The sequence below is a fragment of the Crocuta crocuta genome, unplaced genomic scaffold (assembly GCF_008692635.1).
Source record: "Crocuta crocuta isolate KB4526 unplaced genomic scaffold, BGI_CrCroc_1.0 scaffold331, whole genome shotgun sequence".
NCBI classification, from domain to species: domain Eukaryota; kingdom Metazoa; phylum Chordata; class Mammalia; order Carnivora; family Hyaenidae; genus Crocuta; species Crocuta crocuta.
In genome coordinates, this window is record NW_027531015.1 from 486,128 (window position 1) to 502,083 (window position 15,956).

Below are 15,956 nucleotides of genomic sequence, written 5' to 3' on the forward strand. Positions count from 1 at the left end.
AAAAAAAAAAAAAAAAAGAAATCAAAATCATCCAAATTGGAGAGTAAGAAAGGCAAACTTTCACTCTTCATAGATGTCATGATATTCTATGTAGAAAACCCAAAGGACTTTACTAAAAATTGCTAGAAGTGATACGTGAATTCAGTAACATCACCAGGTATAAAATCGATGTAAGAAATCTGTTGCATTTCTGTACGCCAATAATGAAGCAGCAGAAAGAGAAATCAAGGAATCTGTCCCATTTACAACTGCATCAAAACCCAGAAGATATCTAGGAATAAATCTAAACAAAGAGGTAAAAGATCTGTACTCTTAAAAGTATAGAATACTTAGGAAAGAAATTGAAGATGACAAAAAGATGGAAACACATTCTAAGCTCATGGATTGGAAGAACATTGTTAAAATGTCTACACTACCCAATGCAATCCTCACATCTTATGCAATTCCTATCAAAATACCACCAGCATTATTCACAGAGCTAGAACAAACAATCCTAAAATTTGTATGGAACCACAAAAAGACCCCAAAAGCTAAAGCAATCTTGGAAAAGCAAAGCAAAGCTGGAGGCATCACGATTCCAGATTTTGAGCTCTATGATAAACCTGTAGTCATCAAAACAGTATGGTACTGGCACAAAAACAGATACATAGATCAACAGAACAGAACAGAAAACCCAGAAATGGACCCCACAACTACATTGTCCGTTAATCTTTGACAAAGCAGGAAAGAATATCCAATATGAGTCAAACATGTCTTTAAAATAAGAGCACAGAAGGCCAAGGAAAATATAGTGAGCCAAAAAAGGAAATTATATATAAGCCTGAAAATATCAAAAAGAGGAAGAAGAAAAGAAAATTATCACAGGAATGAAAGGTAAACTTGAAGTAGCACATACGAAGACAGACAAAGAACAATACAGTATGAGAAAAAAGGAGCCAAAGGAGAAATGGATAAAAAATTCAACTGGAATAGAGTAAAAATGGTTGCTATGGAGGTCAGGCAAAGAAGATTCAGCAGGCATCTAACTGGTATTTTTAAAGAAGAGACCCAAATAAAGGAACAGAAAAAATATCTCAAGATATGATATATGGAAATTATTCAGAAATAAAAGAAGACTGGAACTTATGGATTGAAGAGCTGTACTTTGTACAAGGAAAAATACCTGCAGATTCACTTTTAGAATAACCAACAGCACGTTATTGGATTTAAAAAATGAATGAGGAAAATGTGGGCATTCAAATCAAAATCTCAGGTCAATAGTGTAAGAAAAACAATCCGGCCTTGAATTTTTCCACATCAGCATTTCATTCTAGGAGGAATGGAGCAATGCTTACAAATACATTAAGAAAATAAAGTCATGTCTAAGAATATTATAGCAAGTCAATATAAATATATAGAAAATAGAAAATAGTTTAGAATATGAAATAACTCCGAGAACATAGTTCCCATGAACTCTTTCTGAAGAAACTAACAGAAGACAAACTTCAGTCCACAAAGGAAAACGATGCCGAAAATATCAGTGGTACATGCCGACTCGGTGGGACTAAAATGAAAACAAATGTGGGTTAAAATCCTGACCAGCACTTTGGCATAAGGATTACTCTGAAGTCATTAAGAAGCAGAAAACACGGAAAGAGCTCATTCCCCTTTTCCAATCTGCCTAAAAGCAAGACATAAATTTCTCTTTGTGAAGGTCTTCCCTCTCTCTTGTCCCAAACCAGAGGAATTAAAACAACCCTCATCACTGGAGATAGGAATTTGGCACAGGGTCTGCACAGGCAAACCTTAATAAAGCAACGCTAATCTTCAATCGGTTTTCTCGTATATTTACCTTCCCACAACTTACTACCCTTCAGAGCCCAAAGCTCTTTCCTTTGTCTTGTCGCTTCTCCACAAAATTTACCCTTTGTTAAGATGGTATATAAACTCCAAATTCTAACTACCCCTTTGAGTTACTCATCACGGAGTTCACCTGTGTGTATGCACTTTGCATGTGTTTTTTCCCCTTCTATTAATCTGTCTTTTGTTAGTTTAATTTACAAAACTAACAAATGAGTTAGAGGAAAGGTTTTTTTTTCCTCCTTCACAGTTCTAATGATTTAGCTAACAAATGTTAGGAGAAAGGGGGAAATGAGGAAAGATAAAATAAGTACATTGATTTTCTCATATTTTAGAGCTAAATAAATAATAATAATTAAGAGATAAAACTTGAAACTTCTAAATCAAGTAACAGAGAAGTATGTGTAAAGACCTAAAGATAAGCACCAAGATAAATAATATAATCCACCTCAGCAGAGACTACCGATTCTCTTCCCTGGTTTTTTACCTTGGCAAATGGCCTCTATTAATTAAGATATTATTTCCCAGCCTCCATTGCAGATAAGTTGTACAACTTTACAGAAGTTCCTTGTAGAAGAGAGGCATATCTTTCTTCCCTATCACCTTCTAAATGTATCTTGGAGGGGCGCCTGGGTAGCTTAGTCGGTTAAGCATCCGACTTTCACTTAGGTCATGATCTCGCGGTTCGTGGGTTCGAGCCCCGCGTCGGGCTCTGTGCTGACTGCCAGCTCAGAGCCTGGAGCCTGTTCCGGTCTGTGACTCCCTCTCTCTCTGACCCTCCCCTGCTCACGCTGTCTCTCTCTCTCTCTCTCTCTCCTAGAAATAAATAAAAATATTAAAAAAAATAAATAAATGTATCTTGGAATGCATCATAATAGCTAGGGTTCCAATAGCTTTCTTGAACAATGAGAACATGTTAGACTGAAAGCTAGTAATGACAGAATTATATGCTATAAAAGCCTCGGTCCCTGAACATTGGTAGGTAGCATACCAGTCCCGGAATGACCACCTCTTGACTTCTTGAATAGGTGAGAAGAATACTTTAACTACTTAGTGGCTAGTATTTGGTGATTTGGTATGGTTTGCACCAAACTTAATCCTATCAATATAAACAATCTGAGGACTACTTTATAATGACACTGAGTACACAAATGAAGATCTAAACAGTTGGAAAGGTATATCATGTTGTTGGAAAGGAAGACAGACATTATAAAGAAGTCAATTTTACTTAATACAATCACAATAAAAACAACAGAATATTTTACTAACTACACAAGCTGACTCTAAAGTTCAAACAGAAATAGAAACAAGAAAGAATAGCCAGGATATTATGTAAAACAAGAGTCTTGAAGCAAGGACATGTATATGTGTGTCTGTGTCTGTATATTTTGTTTAACTTTTGTTTTAAACTATAATTATTAAAATAATGTGGTTCTACCACATATGGAAAACCTATAAACAAATCTAAGTAGATAAAGAAATTTAGTAAGTGATAAAGGTGACATTTCAAATCAATAAAAAGGTATTTATTCAACATACGCAGCTATATAATCATCAGGAGAAATAATAAATTTGGGTCCCTCCCTCACACACTGTATCGAAATATAATCTATATGGATCACATATTTTCATATGAAAAGTAGAACCATAAAAGTACTAAAGAAAATATTGTGTAAAAAAGGTCTTAAGTTCTTATGTTGGGGAAGAACTTCCTAAACGGGTCACAAAACCTAAAGCCTTAAAAAGTTTGTAGAGTTGACTATACAAAAGTCAGAAAGTTGGGGAAAAATATTAAAAAGATATACAACAGAAAAAATTCTCAACTTGTATCACAGGCAAAGGGCTGATTTTTTTAAAAGAATGCTTAATTCTTAAAGTAATTAATTCATAAAATAATTCCTCTGACTTTATAACAAAAAGCCCATCAAGCAAAGTAAATATATAGGATCTTAAACATATGGAACACTACACATAAAAAGATGGTCAAGCTCATTCATTACAAAGAATGCAAAGTAAGACTACACTGTGATACCATATTCACTCATTTATTTGGTAAAGATAAAAAAAAACTTTCATAACACACTATTAGTACCTTAAGGAGGAAGTGGACTCTTTCACATATTTTTTGTAAGACTATAAATTGGAAAAAGCTCCATCAAAATCAGTTTTATAACAGCTAAAAAATTAAAGTGTCTATACACTTTAACCAGACAATTCTATAGATTTGTGCATGTTTCAAATGTCATATATACATGGTTACGTACTGCAGTCTTCCTTATAATAGCTACATATTGGCAATACCCTCTATTTCTTTCTATAGAAGACTGATATATTAAATATAATATAACCATATAATGGAATATAATGTAACCATTTAAAAGGTAAGAGTTTGACAATCAGTGTGTCAAGGAATTTTCAGAATTTGCTGCTACCAAGACAATTATACAAAGAGGACTGTACCCATTAAGTGTCATCACCATACATTATAAATTCCTGGATCCTCATTCTTGTGATCTTGTACACATCAGAAATCTATAGATTTGATAGTCAAAATGATCAACCAGATGGAAAATAAAAAGCTGCAACCTTTTCTGAGTTGTAAAATAGTGTTCAAAAATCACATTTAATGTCAAAATGCAGAAGATATTTTAAAGTAGCACTAATGAACCAGTATAATCTAAGAATCCATTGGAAAAATGGATTGCCTAGAGAAATGTATCAGGTTTCCATACTGTGAGAGCATTATTTTTCTAATATACCATATCTCTCATTGCTTCTCCAGCTCAAGATATTTGAGGATATTCTTTGGAAGGTTTGGCAACACTTTGCTTTTAATATCACAAAGGAACTCTTCTTCATCAACCAAAAAATAATGGAAGGACATGGGACTCTGATTTCTAAAGTACCCTCCAACTAACATACCATTTTCTCCTTGTTCTGTTCTATCTTCATAGTATATCAGAAGACTATTATTCTAGTCACTACACACACACACACTCACACACACACACACAGGGAATTACATACAGATAAAAAGATATGTCTACTGAATGCTTACCTGATAACGTGTTGGCTGGTTGAGAATGCTGTTAAAACTGTGTGATTCAAAAACTCTTGAGTTAGACTGAGTGAAGAGGTTTAACTAGGAAAAAATACAATTAACCTAGTAAATTAGAATACATTCATTTGTAAATAAAAAATATAATCTACTATATTCCCCTCCATTACGTTTCTGGAGTCAACATTTCCAAGTAAACACTTTTGGAAGTTGAGTTTTATCAGTGATTTAATAGATTTCCAAAGGTAAAAATTAATGTGGGCAGTATGCTCACATTTATCAAAATGTTTATATGTGTACTGCAACAGACCTGCTTAACTGAAAACATATTTTTAAAAGCTGGCTCATACTAAATGTAATCGTCCCTGGGGACTTGTATGCCTAATCAAAATTTATTCATGGCATCTTAGAAGGCAAAGATGCTTAGAAGCAACTGTCTGCTCTTGAGCCTATATTCCTCTCCTACACTCAAGACAGGAACATGCTGCAAGTTCAAATGATATCATTTGGTATTTTGTAACCCTGAAATATGAGCCAACATAACATGTCTTGCTACATATCTTGGCCTTATCCTGAGCCAGATTCACAACTTTGGAGAGAACTGCTCTTAAAGAAATTTTTTTTCTTGCTTTCTTTAAGCTTGCTTTCTTTAAACTCTTTAAGAGTTTAACCTTAGAGTAGGTAGAAAGTAAGAAGGGCATACTGTTACTAGCTACTCTATGTATGTGGGCAGGGCTTGCCTCTTACTTTTGGGCAAGCTGCTACCAATACAATGTAATTCAAAGGGCCCCCTGTGCAAAAATATGTATTCACTTCACCACCTGACTTCCCAGCATAACTCAGGAACATGTGAGATGCTAAGAGGAAGGAAGTGGCACAATCTAGCCACCAGAAAACCTTGGCTAATAAAATTCATTCTCCTATTTGCCACTAGAGGTCAGTATCTGACTATTGACTGAGGTTAGTTTTACAGGTTAGCGCAAAAGATTTCTTGAGGCTCCTTCCTCTGTTCTAAAAAGAAAAACAGACACATATAATTTCTCCAAATTTTTCCCAAATTCATTGCACAGAGTATCTATTAATATTTATAATATCAATAATATTAAAGAGATTTAAACATCTCCACGCACAATTTAAAAAAACCAAAATAGCAGTTTTTAACCAGATATGGGGAGATTGGGAAGCCAAGGCTCATGGTTTCTGAGAGATCAGTGCTCAACTTTTTTCTATTTCCAGAAACCTCTCTGAAAAAAGCTGTTCTTCCTGCCAATGGTGTAATACAGGCAGGAGAGGACATCATAAAAACAGCACATCCGCTCCCCTCGCAAGCATTTGAGCAAGCTGCATTTCCTTTACAGAGCCTGAGGTAGCCACAAGCCAGACATCTGAATGTGCTCTTCTTCACCTGACAGTATTTCTCCCCTTCTACATTATGACACTTTCAAGAATGAAGTCAGTGAAATCAGTTGCCTCCAGAAAGAAAACTTTAAGGTGTGAAGTGCAAGAGCTGTGAGTTCCCAAGCTCTCAAGAGGCTTCTGGTTTTGAATAATAAAGCCTCAGTTAAAAAATCCCCAGAGAAACAAAGCGCCTTCAAAACACAGTCAATTTCAGTAGTAGTGGGAATCTCCCAGGATGGCAATTAGAACCAGGCCCATTTAAGAGACCAGCCACTCTGCAGCTGAAGGAACAGCCCATGGGGAGAAAATGGGTCAGTAACCAAGCCAGAGCAGCAGGTGCTGGGTGTAAGGCAGCCATGTCAGTAGAAAGTGAGGCGTCTGATGCTGGAAAGCTTGGATTCCACACCTACTCCACACTGGCCAGCTAGCTCCCCTGACCTTTTGTAAGCACGCTACTTTAATGGTTTCAGTTGTCTTATCTATAAAATGGGAATAATAATAATACCTACCTCACAGTGTTGCATGAGGTTCAAATGTACAGCAAAGCACTTTGTAAACTGTGAATGAGGAAGGGCACTGATATTTGTTGAGGCTGGAACTTTGTACATCTCATCTCATATCATTCTCACATTAATCCTACAAAGTTTCCTCTCTTTCAGATGAGACAACCAAGGCTCAGAGTGATGAACTGACTTATCCACGTTACTTGCAAATAAGCCATAAGCACCAGAATACAAATCCCATTCTAAAGAGGAGGCTCTCTTCTTTACATTGTACTGCTTCTTGCTGTGTACATATGAGGTACTATTTGAAATCATGGGATGGCACAGCCAAATAATGCCTTGGAACATAACAGCTTGAAGAGCCCATGTCCAAATCAAATTTAAAAAGGCTTATAAAGCCACCTTCTTATGGAATAAGATGCCAGGATACTACAAATCTTGGAAATACACATCTATTTTTTAAAATGAGATATTAAGTTGCTATAATCCAGCCTTTTCTCCCCAGCTTCAACTGAGAAAACTTATCCACCTCTGCTCAGAAAGGCCTGTACTTTATGGAGGTAACATTGCTATCTTGTGAGCTTCCAAGGTATGACAAGTACAGATCACTTTCACAACGTTAGGCAAAAATTTAAATTCCTGTATGTCTTGCTCCATTATTATCTGAGGTCCTGCTCAGATCCTCCTGTTTCCTGTACCAATTCTATCTCTGAACGTTAAGTTCATGGTAATAAAGTATCATCATAAAACTCATCTTTGTTAAAATCAAAGTATGACTCAACCTAAAATAAAGTATGACTTATCCGGGACAACTTTGGGGCAAACCATTCTTGATTATTTATAAAAATGGTACTTATGGTGAATATTTGGGGATGCTCTTAGGCCTGTGTTGATTTTATGATCTTAAATAAAAAAAGATTACTTAGCCCAATAAAGAGTTTCTGTAAATAAGAAGAATATGGTGGTGGTAAACTATATATGCAGCCAAGAGGAAAATGTGTGGTTAAAACTCATTAGCTTCAAAATAACAATTGAGAAGCATGGAACACAAAAATACAAAGTGTTTTCTAATAACAACTTTTCTGTTTACTATTAACAAGTTAAAAAAGTGTTTTTATTTTTAATCTGGCACTTTGCATGAAATTCTGACCAGAAGCAAGGCATAGACTAAGTGACTTCTTGAAACATTGTGAAAATACTAAGTATTAGTCTATGAAAGACTATGGGATGGACAGTAACTTTCAACATCTTCTAAGTTCACACATAAAAATTACTGAACAGACATCAAAAGACAAGGAGAAAGACAAAACATTCATTGTAAGGTCTTGGTAGGTTTTTGATACGTACCCTAGACTTGGAATTACCCATTCCCATTTCTATATCCTTCTGTAGCCGGCTCCTTCTACATTTGGAGAAGTTAATGATCCTCATGACGAAATAAACAAATGACTTTGGACTAGGAACTAGACTGAAGGGTGGAGGTAATGTTTTTCCATCATCAAAATAAGATAACCAAAGCTTTGAACGGGCAAACTTCCATTCTACGTCACTGTCATCCTGTATCACAAAAATAGAAAAGAAATAATGACTCATTTAAAAAAATAAATATTCTAGTAATTGATTCCAGTAGGATCATACAATGAACCTAAATTATGTTTTTGAAATAGGTAAGTCATTTATATACATTTATCTGCATATAACTTCTATTGGCCTAGATAATATTCTTAGTGCCACCTTTATAATACTCATCTTTTTAACTTTTCTCTTCCATATGCCTCTGTCTGTAACCATTGAAATGTAACCAGAATGTCTCATCCTCCAGCCAAAAAAAAGCAAAAATGCAAGAAATATTCAGGGTCAAGGAAGGATGAAAGATTAACTCCTCCTCACTTTTTACCCACCTTCCCTCCTCAAAGGCAGGCTATAGATATACCATATTATACTTTAGAGCAAAGGGGAAAAAATAGCACCCAGATGAATTGCACTTTGGATGTTATGTGTCTGCCATTTGTCCCCAAATGTCACATACGGCCCTCAGTGGACTATTCTTGTCTTGTATCTCCTTTTATCCTCAATAATGGCCCAGAGTGATGGAGAGAAAAGTGAAGACGAGGGAGTCCAAAGGTGGAAGAAGTCAGCTTGCTCATTTCACTCTGCCATTACCACACTCCAGCAGATTTTGAATGCCACAGTTTTCCTTTCTGAGGGACCTAACTTCTGCTTTGAGAATCTATGTGTTTTTAAAGCACATAGAGAATCAGTGGATTTAACAAATAGCAATGTACTAAAGAGATACCGAACATGAACCTGGAGGACATGTACACAATGATGAAGGAAGGTACCAAAGCAAGCACAACCCAAAACATGAAGTAAAATGACTTCTAGAATACTAAAAATTCTGGCTGGATACAGAACATCACTGATGTTTACCAGACATCTAGTAATTCCTCCACTAGGATCTTAAGATGGTCGGCCAGCTGAATTAGGAAAGAATAATTTCCCTATAGCCAGTACTTCTTCTAGCCATTAATTTCAAAACTTCTGAAATATACTATGAGAGGAGGCAGTGCAATGGTAAATTCATGGGGACCCCTGCTGTTCTCCTCGTAGACACTGAGCTGGTGAGACTATCCAGGAGGAAAACACAGGGAAACATCCAGGCTCCCTCTGTGTAGGCACAAGCCTCTTTACTGACATGAATGGACACCCACCAAAGGGCACAAAAACAGACAGAGGATACTATTAGAATGAGATGGGAAGAATAGATACCACAGATAGAAAGCAGGTTTACCTCAATTTCCTGATATGAGCTATTAATCATAGCAATTAACATGTTGAGTAAAACAACCACCATAGTTACATTGTATATTCCATAAAGAACGTAGCCAATATTCTCTATGAATTTGTGATCGTATTTGAGCACAACAGAAGTGACTTCAGACAACCCAAATATTGACCAAAACAAAGTCTTGAAACTTTCTTCTACACTGTTGAAAGAATAAGGTACATAGTAAATTAACACTTTTCAGTATTAAAGTCAAAAGAAAAACAAGTTAAGGTTTGAATACTGTACAGATGTAAAATGCTATCATTAAATGTTACAATAAGCCCTGAGTGCAATAATTTTATTATAGTATTTAACAGAAATTGTTCCTTCAGGTTTCTTCAGGGATTTATGATTAAATGGTGCCAATGCCTAGCTTTTCTTTAAGTAATCATCAAGTGAAAATTCTCTGAACTTGGCAGGGGAAAGCTGAAGTCATGCCACAATACACATTCCGTTCTCCTTAAGGATGGAAATTTGGGGTTTGATTTTATAGGTCATTTAGACATTTAAATCAGGTTTTCTGGAGTAGGACAAGGTCAGGATTAAAATGACATACTCACTTCAAAAAACTATGTAAAAACATATTCCCGGCACTATAGTAGTAGGGAAAAATGGAAACAACTTAAATATCCAATAGAAGAGTAGGTAAATAATTCCAACATCTATATAATGGATTACCATGTAGCCACTGGGAAAATGAGACTGATCTATTTTCATGTGTTTATATAAAATGATATTTGAGAAGTAGTGAAAAAATAAGATATGGCAAGTGTGAAATAGTCAACAATTTGACTAAAAAGGAGGAGTTTACAAATACTTATATTCTTTTTTATGTATAAAATCTCTCTACAAGTATCCAAAAAAAAAAACCCAAAAAACCATTACCTCTGTGAACTAAGGAGATATGAGAGATTAGGGTTCAAGGGTGAAGAAGGGGACATGCTTTTCACTGTAGACACCACTCTGATTTCTTTTGCCACAAGAATATATTACCTAAAAGTTATACTTAACTGGAAATGAAGAGGAGGCAACAGATTGAAAGATTCCTGTTCTATTCTTTTAATTTATATAATCTAACTTCCTGATTCTTCCATTACAGCAATTAACATTGGCTGTTTTTGGGATATAAGCAAGTTGTAATCACACACAAAATATGTGTGACCCACAAAAATAATCCTTAAATTTAACAATTACACATGCAGAATTCCATTTCAAAGGAAGATTCAAAAGTAAGTCATTTTTCCAAAGAAAAATTTATGGAAACAGTGCTGTTTTTTATTTGTTATAACAGATTCTAAACAACAATTGAATAGGTTTATACGTTTTAGCACTAGTTTATTTACTCATGCCATCATTCAACAAATATTGATGAAATACCTATCATGTTCTAGAAATTGAGCTACACCTTTACAAGGGTGAATAGAAAGATTCCTATTTTTATATAGTTACTCTCTATTACAAAACATTTCATTGTGTGATTTTATAGCAGAGATAGTAGGAGACTGAGAAAACTATAACCTCTTTGTTCCCACCATTAATTTAACAGTATCCCCAAATTCTGACTCCCTCCTCTTGCTCTTTTTTGAAAATTTGGAGAATATAGATTCTCTCCTCTAACTTGGATAATATAGATTCCTGTGAATATATATGTGTGGGAAGAGGCAGACAGTAAAACAGGAGAGAACACTGGCAGTTCCTGAGCTCTCACCTTCGACAAGAGGCTTTATATAAATGAACTTACAAAATCCTCACAATAATCCAATTCAAATCTTATTGTGTTTATTTTTAAAATAAGGGAATTAACACAGACGAATGCTGAGTAACTTAACCAAAGGCTGGAGCTAGAAAATAGCGGAGATATTGCATCCATATCCTGATTTGTTAGCCTATATTCCCTCTGCTATATCAAGTTGCCAAGAGCTCACACAAAACAGTGAAGACAATGTGTTGTAGAAAATGAGTTCTTACAGAGCTCACAGGGGTGGCACTGTGTGTAGGATCTTTCCATCTCTCCCCTACTGGGTTCAAACAGAATTTTTTTTCATTACAATAAAGTAAGTTTCCATTCTCTTCTACCCCTAAGACTTGCTCTATATTAACTACTTGAAAAAAATCATTTCCAAACAATTTAGATGTCTGGAAGGGCTTGATATTCTATTTTAGTCTACAGGGAACTTATTGAAAGTCTAGATTCTTTTTAGCTGTGGTATTACAGGATACAAAGGGAGGCAGGGAGGGCTAATGATCTCCCTGCCTAGAAGGACTACAGTACAAAGGGAAGATCCATGTGCAGATCACTGAGCACCAACGGGTTAGAGGAGCTCACAACTGGATGTCTCTATGCTGAGAGAACTTAAAGGGACAATGACTAAGGAGGTTTAATCAAGGAAGACTTCACAGGCAAGGTGAGTCTCCAGTGTAGAAACCAGTGGGACCACAGGAGGGAAGTGGTATTAGTGTTATAGTGAGCTGTACAACATTTAGCTATAATTTCTTCTTACTCAACTCCTTGTACTGATTAATGATACATTAAAATAAAGGCCAGTGCTTCTTTTTTGAATGGTAATGGCTACAAATTGCTGAAACTAAATTTAATGTCATACATAATATAATAGATGTCCAGGATTAAAACTCTGCTGCCCAATTCTCTTAAAATAGTCAGCTTTATCTAAGATATTTCCAAATTTTTATTCTGCTCTGTGATCAAACACTTACTAAGCTCAAAGAAATGAGCCTTTAGAGCAATGTAATTGTGCATAAGCATTATTTTTAATGGATATTTTTGCTCTTAAAAACTTCTTTATTACGATTATTGAATTTTTGGTGTGTTTGACTCATCTAGATTTGTTAGAAATTTTCTTCATCAAACCTTTTTTTGAAGATGTTTTACTTACGTGGTAAAAGCAGCATTTACTTTAGCCCCAAGGTAGTAAGAATAAAGTATGAACATGCCAATCATAAAGGCAAGAAACACCATAATAAAGAGAACCATGAACTTGAATATGTCCTTCACAGTCCTTCCAAGAGAGATCTGTAAGGGGCCAAAGCTCTCATTTGCAGGGAGGATATATGCAATCCGAGAGAAGCTGAGCACAACAGCTATGGCGTAGAGGCCTTCAGATATGATCTGAGGGTCAGAAGGGAGCCATTTATCTCTGGCTAGAAAAAGAGAGATAGAGAGAATCAGAAATGGGATCTTTTGTTCATTGCAGCTATAAAATAAATACCTTAAGTAGGATCTATTTTGTAGGTAGGTGGCTTTTATCTGTTGAAACTACTCTAGATTTAACTAACTGTCCAGGCACTATTTTTCATGTTAAACCAGAAGCATATGAATTCTACATCCACATGGAGTCTTTTAATGGAGGAAACATGATTATAAAGATACTAAGCCTGCTCCACATTGAGTAGAAACAGAGTCAAGTGCAAAAGATAAAGAAAGAGGTTAAAACCCTTCACTAGACTGTGTCCAGAATGAAAAACAATGGACTTGCCTAATCTGTCCCCTCAATTACTAGATGTATCGACCAGCTATTTTGTCACCCCATAGGCTCAGTTGGCACAAAACTTCTTTTCCATATTTCATGGGGAAATTGGCTCATCTAACAGTTTATGCAAATAAAATGTCGTATTACAAGAAGTGAGAATATCACTGAATCACAGTGGTGCTGTCAGTGCTATATCTGAGCAATATTACTTGTTCCTGTAAAATGTAAGACACTATTGATTTTGGATATAGATTTAAGTGAAGACCCCACCTTTTTCAAAGTCACTTAGTATGTTCACAGAAGACTGTTGGATACTCATTTCCCTGAAAGTTCAGTGAAATACTATGCCATCAATTTTGTGCCAACTAAGTTACTTCCAGAAAAATGGATACATTGTAGGTATTTCCAACAAAAATTAACATTTATTGAGTGTTTAATGTACACCAGACACTGTGCTTTCCAATGACTCTATGGATTTGATGTTATCATTATCCTCCTCTTAGAGATGCAAAAACCAAGACTTAAAAAGTCTAAATACTTGATCAAAACTATACGCATAATAAGGAGCAAATTCTGAATTCACAAATTTCCCTCCAGATGATAGTCATTAGATACACATGAATAAACTTAAATGAAGAGGTTATTGAAATAGCCAAGATATATATTACACAAAATATAATTTAAGCTAATTCTTTAATTATAAATGGTAATCCTTTGTTCATTTGATCTGGTCTCCTTGACATTAAAAAAGTCTTTGCTTGCTGAAAACGAGACAATGTGTTTAAATTTCACAATATGTGAGACACACATTTTACATTTTGGAGCAGGCACGCCCAGCCTTCTTCAGTAATGTTACTATGCCACTCGTACTTATCACATTGTAAGCCTTAATTACACCTATAAAAAGTGATTCTTCACAATCAGAACACAGTTAAACTCTGTGCCTGAGTTTCCTTACCATTAAAATATGCGTTAGGCAATACTTTTTTAAAAAAAATATTTACTTATTTTGGGGGAGAACACAAGTGGAAGAAGGGTAGACAGAGGGGACAGAAGATCTAAAGCAGGCTCTGTGCTGACAGGCTGACAGCGGCAAGGTCCATGAACTGTGAGATCATGACCTGAGCTGAAGTCAGATGCTTAACTGACTGAGCCACCCATGTGCCCCTAGGCAATACATTCCTAAAGTCCTTTCCAGAGTTAAGATTGTGCAACTACATGAAAATTTGCTAATCACACCTACCCAGCCTGGCCTCAAAGGAGGGAAGGCTAACATTGCTCACCAACAGTTTGTGCTGGGCAAGGAAGGCATCGGTATCCTTGCATGCTGAATATCAGCTGGGACGTCCCTGCTCTTCACAATACAGAGAAGTTAGGCATGAATTCCCTTTCACATCATGTCGAGGAGCAAGGCATCCTCCTCAGTATTTCTGCTCATTCCCCAGAACTTACATTCTCATGCCACATTAGCTCCTACTTCCTGCCTCTGCCAAATTTTTGTTCACTTCACCTGTACAGCAGTTAAGCATCTTTTATTAACTCCTCCAAACCATGCACTCAGGGACTCATCTTCCACCTCGAGCAATTTATCAAGCTATTTCCCCCCCAATTAAGACAGTTTCATATCCTAAGAATATGTAAGAGTAATTATGTTGTTAGGCTTGAAGAGAATTTTCTCTCACCTTGCAACACCTTCATTTTATAGATTTGAAAACTGAGGCACAGAGAGGTAAATTAACTTGAATAAGGTTATACACAGCAAGGGAGAGTCATAGCCTTGATATGGATCCAATTCTGTATAGTTCTAAAGCTCATGGTTTCTCCTCTGTTCATGCATACTTAACGCACATCTCACACTAAACATACTCATTATTGACATTTCCTTTCAAACCATGGCTCCAGTACCCTTCCTGATACATAAGAGGACCCTTCAGTTAATAACTTACCATAAGTGAAATACTGTATCTCTGGTGGAAGTGTAACTTCGCTGAGGTCACTCTCTTGGACATAACTGTCCACATACTGTTGTGCTTTTGTTGCCTGAAGGAAAGCTAGGAATCTGGCTGTGAAAGCAGCAATGAAGATGGAAAGCATCCCAAAGTCCAGTACATTCCACAGCTGCAAAATATATTCCCTGGGACCTTCCAGCCAGAGCTCCTTACACTCAGACCACATCATTCCTGTCACACATGGGAGGCACAGGTTACATTTTATAGCTTAGACTGAGAGACTGTTTTTTTGTCCACCATCAGCTCCCACCTATAAAAGGTCCCATATATAAAGTACCATACCAGGCACCACAAAGCACCAGCTATTGTTCAGGCCCCTGAGGCCCTGGACAAAGTTAAATGGAGGAAAAATCTTCAGCTAAGTAAGATTTACAATTTGGAGAAACATAATTCTACATGTAGTACCAGAAATAGTGCTACTTATGCAGAGGGGTGGTCAGGAAAGAGGTAAGGAAAATGAGCAAAGAAGACTTTTCAAGTCAAATGATTTTGCCCTAGAAGACTTTTGGAGGAGAGGAGAAAATCCATCTTCAGAAATCCCAATGGTTATCAAACCATAGTAATTATTGGTGAAATAAACACCTAAATGAGAAACTTATTGTAGACTTTCAACAAGATCAGCTTCCCAACCACCCAAGAACACTTACATCATTCCCCTTCCCTCTCTCTTCCTTCTAGTTTCATGCCAGGGAGATGAAGAATAGGTTTGGAAAAAGAAGAAACCCTTAAGAAGGAGGCCCTAGGACATTGTGAAGAAACTGAAAGCAGAAAATTCCATTTTGGGAGAAGACAAAATATTCCAGTTTAACAACCTGTCCTGACTATGTAAGGGGG

The 15,956-nt window shown here is 36.2% G+C and overlaps 1 protein-coding gene across 1 annotated transcript in view; it reads right to left on the reverse strand.

Moving 5' to 3' along the window:
- Positions 1 to 15,956, reverse strand: part of TRPC3 (transient receptor potential cation channel subfamily C member 3) — a 54,102-nt gene that overhangs the window by 16,357 nt on the left and 21,789 nt on the right. Inside the window, exons 5-9 of the mRNA XM_077770897.1 lie at positions 15,060 to 15,293; positions 12,520 to 12,784; positions 9,590 to 9,785; positions 8,146 to 8,355; positions 4,898 to 4,981 (exon numbers count right to left, since the gene is read on the reverse strand). Coding sequence (XP_077627023.1) covers positions 4,898 to 4,981; positions 8,146 to 8,355; positions 9,590 to 9,785; positions 12,520 to 12,784; positions 15,060 to 15,293 — 989 coding nt within the window. The remainder of the gene's footprint in view (positions 1 to 4,897; positions 4,982 to 8,145; positions 8,356 to 9,589; positions 9,786 to 12,519; positions 12,785 to 15,059; positions 15,294 to 15,956) is intronic.